The sequence below is a fragment of the Haliotis cracherodii genome, unplaced genomic scaffold (assembly GCF_022045235.1).
Source record: "Haliotis cracherodii isolate W230 unplaced genomic scaffold, xgHalCrac1.p SCAF_6, whole genome shotgun sequence".
Classification (NCBI taxonomy): Eukaryota; Metazoa; Mollusca; class Gastropoda; order Lepetellida; family Haliotidae; genus Haliotis; species Haliotis cracherodii.
Window position 1 is genome coordinate 49,092,366 of NW_027266319.1, and position 15,609 is coordinate 49,107,974.

General features: G+C 40.1%; 1 protein-coding gene across 1 annotated transcript; it reads left to right on the forward strand.

Moving 5' to 3' along the window:
• The first annotated feature begins 4,947 nt into the window (after nt 1-4,947).
• On the forward strand, nt 4,948-15,322 carry LOC139445795 (interleukin-25-like). Its single transcript, XM_071227018.1, has 3 exons — nt 4,948-5,106; nt 12,790-13,083; nt 14,883-15,322. The coding sequence occupies exons 1-3, from the start codon at nt 5,098-5,100 to the stop codon at nt 15,045-15,047; spliced, it is 468 nt and encodes a 155-aa protein (XP_071083119.1). The 5' UTR covers nt 4,948-5,097; the 3' UTR covers nt 15,048-15,322.
• The last annotated feature ends 287 nt before the right edge of the window (nt 15,323-15,609 follow it).

Consider the following 15,609-nt stretch of genomic DNA (forward strand, 5'->3'; position numbering starts at 1 on the left):
TTACACACAGATGTAATTTACGAGGTGTGTGTTACAGTAGTACATGACATTATCTATGTTACACACAGATGTAAATTATATGGTGTGTGTTGCACACAGTAGTACATGACATTAACTATGTTACACACAGATGTAAATTATATGGTGTGTGTTGCACACATTAGTACATGACATTAACTATGTTACACACAGATGTAAATTATATGGTGTGTGTTACACACAGTAGTACATGACATTAACTATGTTACACACAGATGTAAATTATATGGTGTGTGTTGCACACAGTAGTACAGGACATTATCTATGTTACACACATGTAAACGATGTTACACACAGATGTAATTTACGTGGTGTGTGTTACAGTAGTACATGACATTAACTATGTTACACACAGATGTAAATTATATGGTGTGTGTTGCACACAGTAGTACAGGACATTATCTATGTTACACACATGTAAACGATGTTACACACAGATGTAATTTACATGGTGTGTGTTACAGTAGTACATGACATTATCTATGTTACACACAGATGTAAATTATATGGTGTGTGTTGCACACAGTAGTACATGACATTAACTATGTTACACTCAGATGTAAATTATATGGTGTGTGTTGCACACAGTAGTACATGACATTAACTATGTTACACTCAGATGTAAATTATATGGTGTGTGTTGCACACAGTAGTACATCACATTAACTATGTAACACACAGATGTAAATTATATGGTGTGTGTTGCACACAGTAGTACATCACATTAACTATGTTACACACAGATGTAAATTATATGGTGTGTGTTGCACACAGTAGTACAGGACATTATCTATGTTACACACAGATGTAAATTATATGGTGTGTGTTGCACACAGTAGTACATGACATTAACTATGTTACAAACAGATGTAAATTACGAAGTGTGTGTTGCACACAGTAGTACATGACATTAACTATGTTACAAACAGATGTAAATTACGAAGTGTGTGTTGCACACAGTAGTACATGACATTAACTATGTTACACACAGATGTAAATTATATGGTGTGTGTTGCACACAGTAGTAGAGGACATTAACTATGTTACACACAGATGTAAATTATATGGTGTGTGTTGCACACAGTAGTACATGACATTAACTATGTTACACACAGATGTAAATTATATGGTGTGTGTTGCACACAGTAGTACAGGACATTATCTATGTTACACACATGTAAACGATGTTACACACAGATGTAATTTACATGGTGTGTGTTACAGTAGTACATGACATTATCTATGTTACACACAGATGTAAATTATATGGTGTGTGTTGCACACAGTAGTACATGACATTAACTATGTTACACACAGATGTAAATTATATGGTGTGTGTTGCACACAGTAGTACATGACATTAACTATGTTACACTCAGATGTAAATTATATGGTGTGTGTTGCACACAGTAGTACATGACATTAACTATGTTACACTCAGATGTAAATTATATGGTGTGTGTTGCACACAGTAGTACATCACATTAACTATGTTACACACAGATGTAAATTATATGGTGTGTGTTGCACACAGTAGTACATGACATTAACTATGTTACACACAGATGTAAATTATATGGTGTGTGTTGCACACAGTAGTACATGACATTATCTATGTTACACACAGATGTAAATTATATGGTGTGTGTTGCACACAGTAGTACATGACATTAACTATGTTACAAACAGATGTAAATTACGAAGTGTGTGTTGCACACAGTAGTACATGACATTAACTATGTTACACACAGATGTAAATTATATGGTGTGTGTTGCACACAGTAGTAGAGGACATTAACTATGTTACACACAGATGTAAATTATATGGTGTGTGTTGCACACAGTAGTACATGACATTAACTATGTTACACACAGATGTAAATTATATGGTGTGTGTTGCACACAGTAGTATATGACATTATCTATGTTACACACAGATGTAAATTATATGGTGTGTGTTGCACACAGTAGTATATGACATTAACTATGTTATGCACAAATGTAAATTATATGGTGTGTGTAGCACACAGTAGAATATGACATTAACTATGTTAAAGACAGATTAAACGACGCGATTTGTTGCACACAGTAGTATACGACATTAACTATGTTACGCACAGATGTAAATCATATGGTGTGTGTTGCACACAGTAGTATATGACATTAACTATGTTGCGCACAGATGTAAATTATATGGTGTGTGTTGCACACAGTAGTATATGACATTAACTATGTTACGCACAGATGCACTCAGTAGTATATGACATTAACTATGTTGCGCACAGATGTAAATTATATGGTGTGTGTTGCACACAGTAGTATATGACATTAACTATGTTACGCACAGATGTAAACGACGACGCGGTGTGTGTTGCACACAGTAGTATGTGGCATTATCTATGTTACACACAGATGTAAATTACGAAGTGTGTGTTGCACACAGTAGTATGTGGCATTATCTATGTTACACACAGATGTAAATTACGAAGTGTGTGTTGCACACAGTAGTATGTGGCATTATCTATGTTACACACAGATGTAAATTACGGAGTGTGTGTTGCACACAGTAGTATGTGGCATTATCTATGTTACACACAGATGTGGAGCGGTCGGGTAGCCTAGTTGTTAAAGCGTTCGCTCGTCACGCCGAAGACCCGGATTCGATTTCCCACATTGGTAAAATGTGTGAAGCCCAATTCCGGTGTCCCCTGCAGTGATATTGCTGAAATATTGCTGAAAGCGGCGTAAAACCATACCCACACACTCACTCACTCACTCACTAACAGATGTAAATTACGTTGTGTGTCACACAGTAGTATGTACCATTATCTATGGTACACACAGATGTAAATGACGTGGTGTGTGTTACAGTGCTATAGGACATTATCTATGTTACACACAGATGTAATTTACGTGATGTATGTTGCACACAGTAGTATAGGACATTATCTATGTTACACACATGTAAACGATGTTACACACAGATGTAATTTACGTGGTGTGTGTTACAGTAGTACATGACATTATCTATATAACACACAGATGTAAACGACGTGGTGTGTTTTACAGTAGTACATGACGTTATCTATATAACACACAGATGTAAACGACGTGGTGTGTGTTGCATCTAGTAGTACAGGACATTATCTATATAACACACAGATGTTAATGACTTGGTGTGTGTTACAGTAGTACATGACATTATCTATATAACACACAGATGTAAACGACGTGGTGTGTTTTACAGTAGTACATAACGTTATCTATATAACACACACATGTAAACGATGTGGTGTGTGTTACAGTAGTACATGACGTTATCTATATAACACACAGATGTAAAGGACGTGGTGTGTGTTGCATCTAGTAGTATAGGACATTATCTATATAACACACAGATGTTAATGACGTGGTGTGTGTGTGTTACAGTAGTACATGACATTATCTATGTTACACACAGATGTAAACGACGTGGTGTGTGTTACAGTAGTACAGGACATTATCTATGTTACACACAGATGTAAACGACGTGGTGTGTGTTGCATCCAGTAGTAAAGGGCATTATCTATATAACACATATTTGTTAACGACGTGGTGTGTGTTACAGTAGTATAGGACATTATCTATGTTACACACATATGTAAACGACTTGTCATGTGTTGCACACAGTAGTATAGGACATTATCTATGTTACACACAGATGTAAATGACGTGGTGTGTGTTACAGTAGTATAGGACATTAGCTATGTTACACACAGATGTAAACGACGTGGTGTTTTACAGTAGTATAGGACATTATCTATGTTACACACAGATGTGATTCACGTTCTCTGTGTTGCACACATAGGAAATTCACAGCTTAAACAATAAGTGTGAAGACGTATAGTGTGTGAGTGAGTGAGTATGGTTTAACGCCGCTTTAAGCAATATTCCAGCAACACCAGAAATGGGCTTCACACATTGTACCCATGTCGGGAATCGAACCCGGGTCTTCGGCGTGACGAGCGAACGCTTAAACCACTAGGCTACCCGACCGCCCCCAGTCACGATAGAGTGAGGTAGTAGTATTCAATGCTGCTTTCCTCGGGTAATTTATGTTTTATTTGATCATACGCTATCTTTAGAGGAGAAACAGATTTCCTGGCGTAGGCGTCAGTGTGAAGTTCAAACATTTAATTCTAATCTAAGTGGTTATAGTTTGACTTATGATATTTACTTTGTGGGTAAATATTCGTCAGTAAATATACTGGTCACAAGTTAGGGAGAATTTGTTTGAATACAATGATAAAACATCCCACTCATTCAACTGTGACGTCGTAGATCTCACTGTCACTCGTTCTCTGCTGATTCAATAAATCAACGACTGCGAGCACGTCAGCAACAACCACAGAACCTCCGACAGTTGACACAGCCACCGCTGGCAGAGTGGGTGAAGATTCCCAAGGCCACAATTCGGAATCAGTGCTTCCATGGGACGACGATGGCAGTCAGTTTTGGACTCTAATGGTGGCCATACAAGATATTGAGAACACATGACCTTCACATTGAAAAACTACTATTGCATGTGTGTCATTTGGAACGTGGGTCAATGGCAATGATGTGTGCCAATTGTGAACAATAGATTACCATCTGTGGATTATTTATATGATATATAAAATATACATCTGAAATCAGTTATGCGTTTCATTTTTTGCAGAGTATACCATTTGTACAACTGTGTTTTCAATGTAGGATTCCCCCAAATCAATGTTGGGGTAGTCGTAGGTTTGTTTGTTGTTTGACTCCATTCAAGGTCTGTTACAGATACGCACCTCAATGGTACAAACCCTCTCTTCACAACGTCAGTGGAAATTACCACTCGACAGACATTCATAATCAGGTCATGTGGACGCAATTAACGACAGGAACGTTTTGGTGCAGCTCACCCTATCGCGTGATATCCTGTATCGGAACGTTTTCCTCGTATTGATTGAAGGTGTAAAAACCCACACTGAATGACGACAGGGCATCGCGCATCACTCACCTGTCATCCGTGGGTGCTCGTAGACTGCAGAAATAATGCTGACGGTAAGTTATGAAGTTTTTTACCATTGAAACGTGTTGTCATGCTCACCGATGTGGCTATTACGCATATACAAACATATAGCCTATGAACAATACAATGTTTTACTGCGCTTCTTGTATGTATGTATGTATGTATGTATGTATGTATGTATGTATGTATGTTTTATGTATGTATACACACGAACACGATGTACATATATAAATTAAGTCTTTTGAAGAAGTAACCACGAATATTTTGAGTGTCTTTAGCTATGTTTTGACAAATATTAATTTTATATGTGATGGTAATTTCATGTTTAACACGGATTGTGATCGTACCTAGACAGTTCCCAAATACTCGTGAATTATTGTTCCGTTTTTATCATGAACTATCATTTGCTCTTACCAAACGACCCCAGCAACTGACCACATGCTATTTCAAAGGTTGAGGGGAACTGGGATTTTAACGAAAAACACAAACTGACTCCGAAAATGCTTGAAAATATCTGTATGCTTCAAACGGTTGAAAAAAGAAATTCTCTGCAAAAAAAAACAATATTGTTGCAGGAGGCTTTTTTAAACATTAAAAAACATTTAGCCTCATATACTCACACACAAAATAAAGTTTTCAAAGAAAGTATTCTTAAGGAGTAAGCATATAAAACGTTGTTCCACATAATATAGAAGTTGACATCCATACATTCTCTCTTGTGTGTATCACTTCTAAATGCCATTCATAGACTTATACGAAGATATACTCTGCTAAAAAAGAAACGCAAAGGTGATATTAGATATAATATTTCATAGATCATAAAAATAATCAACAGATCGAGTGTTCAAATTGGCACACATCATTGTCATTGACCCAGCGTGCACATGGCACACATGCAACAGTATATTTTACCGCCGACGATGCAGGTCCTGTCAAACTGCTCGTCTAGCGCGAATACCTTCAGCGCGTAAACGGTTCCTCACCGTCTGGGCTGATATCCTACGAAATCGTGGTGTTGCCGTAGTTGTCGAGGTGGTCGTGGATGTTCTTTCACGAAAGTGACGCAGCCGTATGCTCTGTCCTGTGCTCTAATACTGATACGTGGTCGACCGGATCTGGAAAGGTCACGGTTCCACAGTCTTGCAATGGTGCTTGGTGCTACGTGGAAAAACCTGGCTACAGCTGAAGATGATTCTCCTGTTTGCAGTCGGCCGATGGCGTCGTTGCGTTGGGCTTCCGACAGTCGTGGCATGTTTTCGCTGTTCACTTGGTGTAAGATTGTGATGGCATGTAAATGAAAACCCTACGATTTATAGCCCAATAAGTGATTGAGAACGTTCATGACGATTCGCGCTGTGTGTTATCGGGCGTTGTCTTGCTGGAACATGTTCCGAGAGTTTTGTTGCAGGTTAAAAAAAGAATATTATTTTTCACAGACTGTTGCTATTGAAATATCGAGTAACTACCGATCGCCCTACCTGTTGTTTGAAGTATTTCAGTCACAAGGAGGCCTATCAACAAGTTTACAGGGACAAATTCGATCGAAAACAGAAAGTTCACATTTGTTCTAAGTCCAATGATGGCAGTCTGAAACGGACTATAGAAATATGCACACGTGACTCCGTTATAATGATAATAATGTAATCTTCATAAAACATCTAATCCACACACAAAAATCATTTTGAGAACATTCTAGAGGACAAAACGACGCTGCGGTCTTTTGTTAACATTGCTCCCATGATGCATGTTACATTACACTTGCATAGCCATAACCATGGTACACGATATGGAGTCTGTACTGGGGATTGTATACAAGTCCTTTACACTTTAGAGAGATAGAGGGAAACCATTTATTAATTTAGATAGGGTGAATGACTAAACTGCCCAAGCTATGGGGTTTTCAATTAATCATCAAGTCTACAGTACGGTAAGAAAACAAAACAAAACTGGGAAGTAAAAGAATATAAGACAGCTTTGATACAGGGTGATTAGGCGTATAGCGTACATGCTTTATGAGCAGAAGGTTACCTGATTTGTAGTAGAATTTGGGAGGAATTAATGTTTCCCGGACTGCACTAACTATTGCTCTCCAATAGGTGGGATTTCGATACACTGCGCGTGACGATGACCGAGCACTTTTCAGGGGAAAATATTCCATCCTGTCTATGAGGTCACATTATCTCCGAACCATTCAAAACTATCCCAGTCAGGGCGTCCAGATAATTGTCCCACTGACTACATGTAGCTATCGGCAGATGGACAAAAAGCACCCATAGTACCATCAGGCAAAGGTAATCATGTCATTGTTTTGCACGAGGCAACCCATGACATGGGGCTTATAGATGGATAAGTACGAGTTTTCGAGGCGAAAAAGAAAACCGGTGATTTTCATAAGAAAATTATATGTGGTGATGTGTTCATAGACTGGTTGGAACTTTAGCTATTGCCCATTTAAAAACGAAAGTTCAAGTCATAGAGAAAAGTCGGCTGAATAAGAAACCAGTAAAGTACAAGACATATGTGTTGGCGGCACAACACGGTCACGTTGTCTTACGTACGCCAGTCAGACATTGTGAGCTTAACCCTGTTGTGCCTATCTTGGCTAAGTGTAACGGGTACGTAGCAAGACATAACACAACATTCAAAAGTACAGATTCATATACGTCATCAGCGGAGATAAATGCTACCTCAAGAAACCATCTGTAGAACAACAAATACTTTTGGATACCAAAACCTTCCAATACTCATCCCGTTTCATAGCTCTTAACTAGTCTATCATGTTTCCAAGCAAATATAATGCAGCATATCCTAAATTGCTCCCCCATAAACGCATGACAATTAAGTACAATAACAGCAACATTTTGAGACCACCCCCAACTCAGTGACATTTGCACCTGGGAGAATGCACGGGCCTGTGTGAGGTCATCACCTCGGGACAGGTGTTAGGTAATTACCTCAGGTTATAGGCCGTTTCATACATGCATGACAACACACGAATATTTTCTAAGTTTATCATCAATTTGCCTGTAAAAGTACATTTTAAGGGTAATCAAAATGTCAGTAAGGACAGGCTATATTATGTCAATTCGCTTTATTTTGATATAAAATCAGTTTTCAAGTATTTCCGACAGTACTTTAGTGATTGTAGTGCGGGTACAACCGAAAAATCGTCACACGCTGATTTGTGAGCCACAGGACACAGCGACGCTACTTTTATGTCCTGACTTTCCAAATCACATCGTGTTGCACGTGCATAGAAGTTTCACGGTTAAAGTCTCGTGGGCTTTGAGAAACCCACGTGTTGGTTGCGGATTGGTGATTAATTTATAGCAATTTTGTAACAATATATTGATTTTAGATTACGACAAATTTTAAGTTAAAGTTTGGTATAGTTTCCTTAGCCCTTGAGTGTTCCAATTGCAAAATATATCTGTTCTCAATACAATGCCCATGCAAGTCTTTAATATTTGGCAAGTCTAGATTACTCCCAGGGTCTCTGAAAATAACACGTCACGATATGGCTGAAATATTGCCGATGTGACGTAAAGCATTACCTCACTCACTCACTCTGAAAATAAAGAGAGTTTCTGGGATCCTTTTTATTAATTACTGAACCGCAAAAGAAACCTCACCCCAAGTAACATTGTATGAAAAGTTGTCATTTAAATATGTGGGTAATTTTTGTCCAGCAACAGTACCAGACCACAAACACTACATATGACCGACCACGTAGTGGAAGAGTCAGATTGTGCCACAGCGTCTTCAAGATCGCTTTGTCATTGCTGCGGAAACTGCTCGACAGACCATGGGGACACACCAGCGACACATTAGCGCGGACACCGTGCGTCGACGAGAGAGAGAGAGAGAGAGAGAGAGAGAGAGAGAGAGAGAGACAGAGACAGACAGACAGACAGACAGACAGAGACGGACACACGTGATACTGACTTGTGAAGCCATTTTCTCAGAGAATAGTGTTGTGTTTCACTTTGACACTTTAATTGCAACCATTATGATCAGTTTTGCCAAGTTTCATCTCAAAGTATGTTTACGGTGTTTGGATAAATGAGGTTTCTCATATATCTCTCCACGGTGACGTTTCTTTTTCGGTTCAGTATATATAGATAATTTAACATGTGTTGTAATGTATGTTCATTTCAGAGATTACATGTTAGTCAACACAAATCAGACATTACTTACCTTTCAAAACATCTATACACGAAGCAGCTGGAATAAAAACTATTGTCATGCATTTCTTTAAATATTCAAATGTTATCAGATAATGTACAATACGTTTTCTATGGATATACATAAATCGGCTATATATATCAGTTACTACAGGTTCTATAGGCACAACTGTACAATTCAGCACAGTTCAACTGTGGCTCACCTCCTGTTTATAAACCAGTTAGTGAATAAATGTCGACGTATACTAAAAGTTACTGAACAATGGGATTGGTCATGTTCGCTGTTACCATTTCCTTATATACGTAGCGTCTATTAATAGCGCATATATATGTGATAACATATTACAAAGCTTGGCGAATGAGATAACAGGAAATAACATGGATTTCTACAACAACTACTAACACCACCACCACTACAACAACTACTAACACCACCACTACAACAACTACCACCACCACTACAACAACTACCACCACCACTTCAACAACTACTAACACCACCACTACAACAACTACTACCACCACCACTACAACAACTACTAACACCACCACTACAACAACTACCACCACCACTTCAACAACTACTAACACCACCACTACAACAACTACTACCACCACCACTACAACAACTACTAACACCACCACTACAACAACTACTAACACCACCACTACAACAACTACTAACACCACCACTACAACAACTACTACCACCACCACTACAACAACAACTAACACCACCACCACTACAACAACTACTAACACCACCACTATAACAACTACCACCACCACTACAACAACTAACACCACCACTACAACAACTACTAACACCACCACTACAACAACTAACACCACCACTACAACAACTACTAACACCACTTCAACAACTACCACCACCACTACAACAACTACTACTACCACCACTACAACAACTACTAACACCACCACTACAACAACTACTAACACCACCACTACAACAACTACCACCACCACTACAACAACTAACACCACCACTACAACAACTACTAACACCACCACTACAACAACTACCACCACCACTACAACAACTACTAACACCACTTCAACAACTACCACCACCACTACAACAACTACTACCACCACCACTACAACAACTACTAACACCACCACTACAACAACTACTACCACCACCACTACAACAACTACTAACACCACCACTACAACAACTACCACCACCACTACAACAACTACTAACACCACTTCAACAACTACCACCACCACTACAACAACTACTACCACCACCACTACAACAACTACCACCACCACTACAACAACTACTAACACCACTTCAACAACTACCACCACCACTACAACAACTACTACCACCACCACTACAACAACTACTAACACCACCACTACAACAACTACTAACACCACCACTACAACAACTACTAACACCACCACTACAACAACTAACACCACCACTACAACAACTACTAACACCACCACTACAACAACTACCACCACCACTACAACAACTACTAACACCACTTCAACAACTACCACCACCACTACAACAACTACTACCACCACCACTACAACAGTGAGTGAGTGAGTGAGTTTGGTTTAACGCCGCTTTTAACAGTATTCCAGTTATATCGCGGCGTGTCAGCTTAATGTGGGAGGAAAGCCCGAAGTGATGCAGGTCTCAGACGTTTACCACTTCGGTGAAACCCACGAGCACGGGTATGGTGCTGACAAACCTAGAAACATAATCGGGGCGAACCGGGATTCGAACCCACAATCATAGGTTTCTGGCGTGCCCAAGGGACGCAACTCTGCACAGCGAATCGCGGCGCCTTTGACGACTGGGCCACCCGTGCCCCCCCCCACCACTACAACAACTACTAACACCACCATTACAACAACTACTAACACCACCACTACAACAACTACTAACACCACCACTACAACAACTACCACCACCACTACAACAACTACTAACACCACTTCAACAACTACCACCACCACTACAACAACTACTACCACCACCACTACAACAACTACTAACACCACCACTACAACAACTACTAACACCACCACTACAACAACTAACACCACCACTACAACAACTAACACCACCACTACAACAACTACTAACACCACCACTACAACAACTACCACCACAACTACAACAACTACTAACACCACTTCAACAACTAACACCACCACTACAACAACTACTACCACCACCACTACAACAACTACTAACACCACCACTACAACAACTACTAACACCACCACTACAACAACTACCACCACCACTTCAACAACTACCACCACCACTACAACAACTACCACCACCACTACAACAACTACCAACACCACTACAACAACTACCACCACCACTACAACAACTACTAACACCACCACTACAACAACTACTAACACCACCACCACTACAACTACTACCACCACAACTACAACAACTACTACCACCACCACTACAACAACTACTAACACCACCACCACTACAACAACTACTAACACCACCACTACAACAACTACCACCACCACTACAACAACTACTACCACCACAACTACAACAACTACTACCACCACCACTACAACCACTATTATTTCCACCACTACTACTACTATTATTATTTCCACCACTACTGCTACTATTATTATTTCCACCACTACTGCTACTATTATTATTTCCACCACTACTGCTACTATTATTATTTCCACCACTACTGCTACTATTATTATTTCCACCACTACTGCTACTATTATTATTTCCACCACTACTGCTACTATTATTATTTCCACCACTACTGCTACTATTACTACTACAAACAGACCTAGTCAGGCCAGTACTGTAGTGCTGTTACTAGTACCACTGTTACTACTACTACTACTACTACTACTACTACTACGACGACGACGACTACTAATACCTTCTCTGTACTACTACTACCACTACTACTAGTAGTAGTAGTAGTAGTCGTAGTAGTAGTTCTATTTGCTTGTTTTATATCGTGTTTAAGTCCGCACTCAGCAATATTCCAGCTATATGATGGCGGTCTGTAAATAATCGAGTCTGGACCAGACAATCCACTGTTTGATATCATGAGCATCGATCAACGCAAATGAGATACGATGACGACGACATCATACCAGCGGAGGTGGAGAAAGAGCCTCGCACACCAACCACAAACGGTGCGCAGGTGGGTTAAACTGAAAGGCATTGCATCAAACAAGTCAGGGAACCCGACCACCCGATCCCGATAGTCGCCTCTTTAGACAAGCATAGTCGCCTCTTACGGCAGGCATGGGTTGCTGAAGACCTATTCTACCCCGGATCTTCATGGGTCGTTAAGCAATGTAATATATACTAATGACGACTAATGATCGTCACGGGTGTACTATTAGCACTGCTACACAAAACAATAAATGTAGTAATAACAACACTTAAAATGTGTACACTTGTGAAGCAACAACAGCAACAACAACAGTAATGTCACGTGTCTGCACTACGTTCTATTGTAGGTGTGCCTGTGGCTGGTCGCCGTAGTTGTCGTCGTTGCGAGTCCCCAACAATTGTGCCCCAACCAGTCGGTGCCCCTGGAGGAAAGCATGTTCCTGGTGCCCCAACTGTCCAGGAACAACATCCCAGGGTCACACCCCCACTATGCCTACCTGACCGGGGAGAGGACGTGTCGGCCACTCGGTCTGTCTGGGGGTCGGGTCTGTCCTTGGCACTACCGCATCAACCACGACAGCGACAGGGAACCCAGCTTGATCATTGAAGCTATGTGTAGTTGTAGCCAATGCAGAAGCACGGTAATCTATTTGGTTAACTTGCTTTAAATGGGTTTTCAATACTAAATGATTTATATAAATATATAGAGTAACAATAGAAACGTTTACCTTGTCGCATAATTTCACAAATGTAAGGTCGGGTAGCCTAGTGGTTAAAGCGTTCGCTCGTCACGCCGAAGACCCAGGTTCGATTCCTGACATAGGTACACTGTGTGAAGCCCAATCCCGGTGTCCCCCGCCGTGATATTGCTGGAATAGTGCTAAAAGCGGCGTAAAACCATACTCACTCACTCACAGATATAACGTTACATTTTCATTATCAATATTGTCATTGTTTTAATTTCAACAAGGGACTAGGGTAGCACATTCGTCAAAAGCGCTGAGTCTGTACAGACACGTGTCCTTGGTTGAAATGTCAGGTGACTGTGATCCTTCGTCACATCAGGATGACAACGAACTCAAAGGGACCTCTAGTCTTAGTTCGTAATAACCGTAGTGCGTTATAAGCATATATACATATCTATACTAAAAAGTAAGTTCGTTATTTCAGTCAGTTCGTTATAGGCGTGTTCGTTATAAACGTAGTTTACTGTAACTGAAATAGTATTTAAACTTTCTCACTAACTCATTATCTGTTTCTTCACAGAATATTATTGTAACTTTTGGTCGAATATCATCGTCATGATAGTCAGTGTCCGGGTTATTCATCAATTGGGGTGGCCCAGTCGTCTAAGGCGCCGCGATTCGCTGTGCAGACTTGCGTCCCTTGGGCAAGCCAGAAACCTATGATTGTGGGTTCGAATCCCGGTTCGCCCCGATTATGTTTTTTAGGTTTGTCAGCACTATACCCCTGCTCGTGGGTTTCACCGAAGTGGTAAATGTCTGAGACTTGCATCACTTCGTGCTTTCTTCCCGCATTAAGCTGACACGCCGCGATATAACTGTAATACTGTTAAAAGCGGCGTTTAAACCCAACTCACTCACTATTCATCAACTTGTTCCGTGGTCTAATGATAGAACGCCTGCATGGAGAGCGAAACTGTTTTATTGGCATTACTTAGATGTTGACGGATGACAAAGTAGACGGATAACAACTTCTTTTATTACTTTAAAGGCGACGTTTCGATTGGATACCTTATAACATTTCGGTATAGGTATGGATACCTTATAACATTTTGTCTTGCTTGACAACGGTATAAAGATCTATACAGAAACTTCGGCTTAACAGTAATTATAAAACTTGTTATCCATAAATTGTGTCAACTTGGTTGTAAGGGCGGAAGGTCGACCCCCGGCCGCGTCATACCAAAAGACGTTAAAAAAAATCTACTTGTTATTGCTCTGCCTGACGCCCGACTTTAAGGGGCTAAAACAAGGACAGGACGACTCGAAGTCAGCATACTGTGTCTGAGTGGGGTATTCCTATTAAACTGCGGCATGGTATCTCAGTGGGCGAGCACTAAAAAAATCTAAATTAGTCCGGACTAGTACAAGCAGCCACACACAGGCACACACACGTGCATGTACGTCGTTATATGAATGCAATAATCTTAGACGCGACGCTAAACCCCATTTCACCTCACCTAATCTTGTATTCGACTGTTATGTGAACATTATTTTGGTAAATGAAGACCGTCCTTCACTGCATGACACGGAAAACATCGGTGAAATAAAACCCAACAGAAACATCGTTACGAGGGATATTTTAATCAATAGATTCCGAAAGTATTCCTCATGCAAAATCAATAATTATTGCCATAGCGTTATGGGAAATCTCCGATGCCATAAGATACTTAACGTTTTTTTGTGTCTCATCTCAGAGAGGCGCCTGTAAGCCTGTGTACGTCCCAAGAACGGTGCTGCGACGTCATCGACGACGGAAGTGTTTGAAATGGGCAGTGGAGCGATTTTCAGTGGCATGTACTTGTCATGTAGATGCAGTAGGAAGCTATCCTCCAGTCGCTGATCGCAGGACAAAAACATAATTTTCTGTATTTTGTAAATCGAATAGCATCAGGAACAGAGTAATAAAATTAAAAATATACTGAAACACTTTGAAAACGCAAAATCAATTTTAACTCGAAATCAGAAATGGCGTGTTTACAATCTCCAAACACATCGCATGAGATTCGAAGCAGTTCGATGTTGTTGCGTTTGATAATTTCATGCCAAATACCCACAACTTAATTTGATTTTTGTGGCCAAATATTACAAAACATGGAATATTCGCTTTCAAAGTGTTTCAGTATATATCACTAGACAATCACAATTTCTCCTGTTATTTATCCTCAGGTAGTGAGGCGCCTTACGCAATAATTATTGTTTTGTCGATCTTGCACTGTCATCATTTTTGTATTCATCTTTATTCATACGAAAACATGGATATATGTTCACCATAATGAAAATAATATAATTACAATATTTAAGTATGCCAATATTCCTCTGTGTGTGTGTGTGTGTGTGTGAGAGAGAGAGGGAGAGAGAGAGAGAGAGTGAGTGAGTGTGAGAGTGTGTGTGTGTGTGTGTGTGAGTGAGTGAGTGAGTGAG

What these genes read in the sequence shown, in the direction of transcription:
- LOC139445795 (XM_071227018.1), top strand. An exon ending in GTAGCCAATGCAGAAGCACG is followed by an intron (nt 13,084 to 14,882) that starts GTAATCTATTTG and finishes GTCTCATCTCAG; the next exon opens with AGAGGCGCCTGTAAGCCTGT.